Below are 5,671 nucleotides of genomic sequence, written 5' to 3'. Positions count from 1 at the left end.
TGGCAGAGTAATACAGAACCAGCCAGTGTTACGGCGAGACCTCTCCCAGGATATTTCTCTACGGTCTTGGGAATCTGGGGAGGCCCCAGTTGGCTGGAGAGTAGCAAACGTTACTCCAGTTTTCAAGAAGGCCAAGAAAGAAGAGCGCGGTAGTTGCAGGCCTCTCAGTCTCTCTTCGGTGCGTTGTAAGACTAAGGAGAAGATTATTCTGGGAGTTACTGCAAAACACTTGAAAGGCAATGCAGTCATTGTTCCAAACCAACATGAGTTCGTGAAGGGAAAGTCATGCCTTATGAGCTTAATATCCTTTTCTGACCAGGTTATGCACCCAGGTGGATGAAGTTTAAGCAGTGGAGGTGTTTGGTTTTTTTGTTTCTTTTTTTTTTTTTTTTCCTTTCTGGATTTTGGCATAGCTTTTAATAGCGTCTCTCACAATATCCTTCAGGACAAAATGCCCAGCTTTGCAGCTGGAGAAGAACACAATACAAGGGGTGAACAATAACTGGCTGAAGGGTCAGGCTCAAAGAGTGGCTGTAAAGAGGGTAACATCAGGTTGGTGGACAGTCCCCAGTGGTGTTCCCACAAGGCGCTGCCCATCGTGTGCCCTGGGCAAGCCCGAGGAAGGCCTCAGCCTGCAAAAGGGAAGAACTGGCAGCTTGGAGAGGGCCAGTGTAAAAACATCACTTTGCACCAGACTGACAAACCACATCCCTCGTCTCGTTTTTTGTTATTATTTTTTATTCTTATTGGCAGAAGACATGTCTTCTGGCCAATGACTGGTAGCCGTTCCTCTCCCATGCACCTGCACCCAGTAAATGCAGGTGTATTCTGGATTTCCCCAGTTGCTATGTATGACAATTTTGATAAACTGAAAGGCTCTGGGGATCTCCTGCAAAGAAAAAGGACAAAAAGATGTGTCACCCTTGAGGTGGAAGGAGCCAGAGCTGCCTCCAAACCCCTTCTTCGGCCAGCCAGGCCCTTGCTCCAGGACCAGCTCCTGCTCCGGCCAAGGAGGCAGCTTCTTGCTGCTTCTCCTCTCCCACCCAGGCCGCCAAGGCTCGCTGTGCCCAGGCAGAGCCAACAGCCAGCCTCTGAGAGTGCGGCGGGCAGTGGTGGAAGCCTGAAGCTCTCTGATCCTGGGGGAAATGGGCAAGGACCCTGGAGAAAGTCCTGAGGCCAGGGCAAGGTGCTGGCTGCCCTCTTTGCTACCAGCACCTGCCCAGCATGTGCAGCCTGGGCTCTCCGGGCACACACAGCAACAGACACAGCCCGGCCCTCGCTCAGTTTCTGCTGCCCTGCCGCCCAATGCCCACCCTCCCTGCCCACCCTGTCTCTCTTGCATGGGCTGGGGCCCCTGCCCTGGGAGGGACCCTCCACACTCCTGCCACTGACTTGCTGCCAACACAGCGTTTCTGGAGTGGCCTCCTGTCCACCCCCTCTGACTGTACCTGCAGAGGGAAGGTCTGCATAGGCTCCTTCTGCACGGCATAGGTGAACGTCCCGAGCAGAGTTTCAGTTTCTTTTTCCTCATCCACTCCCTGTGGGGGTAAAGCACAGGGCAGCAGGTCAGGCTCATCCCCGTAACAGCTTCCCCCGAGTGCATCCCAGCCCCTAGTGCCCAGCAGAGACTTACAGAGATGGTGAAATCTCGGGGGGCACTGCTGAATTTCCCAAGCTCTGAGTCCATCTCTGAGGTGTGGATGATGGTGACCATGGCTGCTCGGATTTTTGCAGGCAACCTAATGACCACCTGGCCCCGAGACCCTTGGAAAGCCCAGCAGTTGCCCAGGGAAACATCCGGCTGAAAGCAGAGAGCAACAGCAGTGAATGGCTGGGCTGTGATGGGGCCCACGCCACCACGCAGGCAGTGCCTGTGCCTGTGGGGGTCTCTCTCCTCTCTCTCCTGAGGGGAGGTGCCCCACAGCTTGCCCCCAGCTTTACAAGGGGGAGCAAACCGGCACTGTTGGTTTCTACTACCATACCTGCAGAATAGTGTCTGGAGTGTTTGGGGTACAAGGCAGCCAGAACAGCCGGCACAACCGCATGCCGTCCCATGTGTATGTCTCTGAAGATCTTTCCAGGTCGATGGTGGCCCCTGAAGGGAGAAGAGAGCAGCTGACTGCTGGAGGCCCAGTCACACAAGACTGCTGGCTGTAAGCTATTTCTAAGGCTGCCTGACAGCACTGTTACCTGGGAGGTGCCCCAGGAAAGGAGGGGATGCTTGTGTCCTGTGACGGCATCTCTCTCAGAGCTGCCTAAAGCCAAGGGCTGTGGGCGCAGGCAGACAGCAAGCCCCCACATGTAGGCCAGCAGACTCCAGCCCAGGTGCCACCGATTGGCAATGGCAAAGGACGACCCGGCCACTGATTTTCGGTCCCCACGACAGCTTCATGCAGAGGAGAGAGTGACGGGCCAGCTGGGGCATGGCAGGAGCAGCAGCAAGGAGCCCCAGGGCATTATAGGGCTGAGCCAAGGGAGCTGCGTGGCCACAGTCAGGCTGTTGGGCCCCGTGATTTTGTCTCATCCCCTCCATATCAGAGGTCCGAGCCTGCAGTGCCTGTAGCTTCCTTTTGGGAGGGCCAAGCAGGAGCCTAGCGACATGAGACCTGCCTGCCTGTGTCCATACCTGTGCTTTTCAGAGCCCAGTCAAGCATCTGTTGGGACTTTTTAAAACAGTTAATAGACACTGTGTCTCTCGTGTCCTGAAGTTCCTGGGAAAGACAGAAGGGAACAAAGGAAACAACCACGTCAGCACCACGCAAAGGAAGACGTCCATGTCAGAAAACCCAAACAAGATTTGTCCCATGTGCTGCAAGGCTCAAAGTCTTCTGACCAGAGAGAACTTGGCAAGAACACTGGTGTCCACAGCCATAGTGTGTGTGTGTGTCCAGGCCCCACAGTGCGTTCTCTGGCAGTCCTCCCTGACCTGGCTGACATTGCCTGGTCCAGCCTGGCCAGGAGAAGGGGCTTTAGGGCAAACAACTGGCCCGTGGCAAGAGATGGGTGGCCAGGGTAAGCTGGAAAACCCCACCAGCAAACCCAGGAAAGGCTTTGTCAAGGGCTCTGCTCATCCAAACCCTCTTCCCCAAAGTGTAGGATCACCTTTTTCAGGGTGCTGATCTTGTCAGTCAGCAGAGCCACCACCTCACGGTACTCCTGGAGCATCTTCGCATTCTGATCCTGCAGCCCAGCAAGCCTGTTCCTGCAGATATGGGCAAAGCAGACCTTGTCAGGGAGCCACCAAGAGCCTCCAAGCTCAGGGATGAGCGGACACAGGTGCTCAAGCCCTCTCTTCTTTTGCCAGCTTTCCAGTGCTTCCTTCCCTTCACCGCCACTGTTAGCAAAAGAGAGGGAGGGAGGGGCCCAAGCCCTGGGTGCGAGTGGGTGTTGCCACGAGGCTGGCTGCCACAGCCCTACCATATGAGGTGCAGGTGAGGAGAGGCCTCTTACCTTGTGGCCACTACTTCAGGCAAACACTGCTCCGGCAGCACCTGAAAGAGAAAGGATCTCCATTGGAGCACCAGAGCCGCTGCGGCTTTCCAGAGCCAGCAGCTCTAGCACGGCATGGCAGAAGCTGCTGCTTCTCTGGCTCACTGCTTGGAAATGGAGGATGCAGCAGTTTGCCCAGCTGCCACCAGCAGAGCTCCGCTCTGGGATTTTCTTCTCATCAGCAGCAGTCACTGACCTTTTGCTCCTGCCGTTCCTGCCCCATTCTTGCCACACAAGCCCCAGAGAAGCCAACAACTGCAAACACATAACCGAGAGAGTTATTTCACTAGGGTTTCTGATGATCTCCGCAGCCATGCCCTTTCCTCCCACAGCAGTGGGGTGAGAAGCTGCCCAAGGACACGACGAGGTGGTGCAGAGAGAGGATGGGGCTCCAAGCAGGAACCCTCTCCCCAGGTTCTGCGTGGCCCTGGTCTGCGTGCTCAGCACCCCACACCTGCTCCCCATTTTTCCTCTCCTGTTTGCAGGGAGAGAGCCCTCCACATCCCTCCTCCTCCGCACCCCCACGGCGAAGCCCTGATTTAGACGTGTTCTAATTCCCAGGCAACGCCCACGTCTGGCCCTGCCTCCTGCTGTCTCTGCTTCCCCCAGCACACCTCTGAGCAAGGCTCTGCTGAAGCAGCCATGGCAGAGCAGTGCAGGAGCTGGGCGGTTTCCCGGCATGGCCCCCAGCCTGGCGCTAGTTTCCAGGAGACACAAGGACCTCCTCCAACCTGCCCCCTTCACAGCTGAAAAACTTTCCTCTCCCCCTGTCTGTCTGTCTGTCTGTCTGTGTGCCTCTCTCTCACACACACTCTGATCATGCCAGCGAGGTGGGAAGGCCATACAGCCTCCCCTCCACAGGCTGGTGTATGTCTGTATCAGCTGTGAGGCCAGGTGGGATCTGCATGTAGCTAGTATCTGGGGAGCTCCCTGAACCATGCACGTGTGAGGCTGGAAGGGCCCCGTGGACCTCCAGCGCCTCTGCCTCACGCTGGGACACGCATCCTGTGCCTCTGTGCTACCGCTGGCAGTGCAGAAGTACTCACTGAAAGCAGCCACAACTGTCAAGAGGATCGTGAAGAGCCTCTTCTTCTGCAGGGTGTTGCTTTGCCTGAAAAACAGCGAGTCCTGGTGTTGCCAGTGCTCAAGGTTTGGGGAATTTTCTCTTACGAGCTGAGAAGCCACAGTCTTGGGGGTCAGCCGGTGACAGAGAGCTGCCAAAGCAGTCCCCCAAAGCAGCAGGCTTTCTGTCAGCCCCCGTCAGCACCACTGGCAGAACTGGCCAAGAGAAAGTGCTCCACGAGCACCCTCAGAAAAGGAGATGACACTACTCCGAGAACATATGTGAGCCTCTTTGCCACTTACAGTGGGGTTCCCAAGGCCCAGAGCCCTTGCTCTGCCCACAGCACTCGTGGACTTCTGCGCTGTGTCCCCGCAGCCCCACATGAGGCTCTGTCTGTGCTACCCCCCAGCTGATGTCCCCACGACACAGCAACCCCCTCGTACCCATTCCTGGGGAGCTGGCTGGGCCCTGCTTCCTCCCCTGAGTGTTCCTCAGGGGTTCTTTGCTGCAGGGCTCTCAAACGCCCCTGTGACCTTGTCTCCATGGTGAAGCCTTCTGCTTGTGAAGTTCTTCCTCTTCAGCTACAGAAGCACACTCTGCCCAGGGCAAGGGCAGTCAGCAAGAAGGCCAACGCTGATCAGCAGGAGGAGCGTGCCTGCCACGGGCACACAGCTGCCAGGACACCGCGAGCTCCTTTCAGCCGGGCAGTCACGGCCCACAGTGCCAGGCGTTGGCCAGTGGAGCTTTTAGTAGCAGCCAGCCGTGACCTCACAGAGGCCTTGTCTTGCACGGTGTGAGGTCATGGCTGTGCTGTCACAGCCAGGGCTACCGGGGGCAGGAGGTGGGGAGAAACACTGTGGCTTTCCTGACACAGCCCATCCGCGGCTGTTCCGAACCCCAAGCTGGGGAGCGCTGGGGACAGACGAGAGGTAGTGTGGTGCTGCCAGCAGTCACCACATCCAGGTCCTCGAGGCCCTGGGTGTGTGCAGGATTTGCTGCTCCACCTAGATCCACACAAGTCCGTGGGTCCGGATGGGATTCATCCCAGGTGCTCAGAGAGCTGGCCGACGTCATCAAAGAGGCTGGCAGATGTTGTGCCAGTTTTCAAGAAGGGCAAGA

The 5,671-nt window shown here is 57.0% G+C and overlaps 1 protein-coding gene across 1 annotated transcript; it reads right to left on the bottom strand.

Moving 5' to 3' along the window:
• Positions 1 to 379: 379 nt before the first annotated feature.
• LOC106043818 (sperm-associated antigen 4 protein-like) lies at positions 380 to 5,403 on the bottom strand. Its single transcript, XM_013193529.3, has 10 exons — positions 4,996 to 5,403; positions 4,536 to 4,600; positions 3,686 to 3,744; positions 3,451 to 3,491; positions 3,103 to 3,202; positions 2,627 to 2,711; positions 1,983 to 2,095; positions 1,634 to 1,801; positions 1,449 to 1,538; positions 380 to 889 (listed from the first exon to the last, which is right to left on the bottom strand). Exons 1-10 carry the CDS (start codon positions 5,094 to 5,096, stop codon positions 731 to 733), a joined length of 981 nt encoding a protein of 326 aa, XP_013048983.3. The 5' UTR covers positions 5,097 to 5,403; the 3' UTR covers positions 380 to 730.
• Between the last annotated feature and the right edge of the window lie 268 nt (positions 5,404 to 5,671).

The sequence above is a fragment of the Anser cygnoides genome, chromosome Z (assembly GCF_040182565.1).
Source record: "Anser cygnoides isolate HZ-2024a breed goose chromosome Z, Taihu_goose_T2T_genome, whole genome shotgun sequence".
Classification (NCBI taxonomy): domain Eukaryota; kingdom Metazoa; phylum Chordata; class Aves; order Anseriformes; family Anatidae; genus Anser; species Anser cygnoides.
This window is presented reverse-complemented; position numbering and strand designations above follow the sequence as displayed.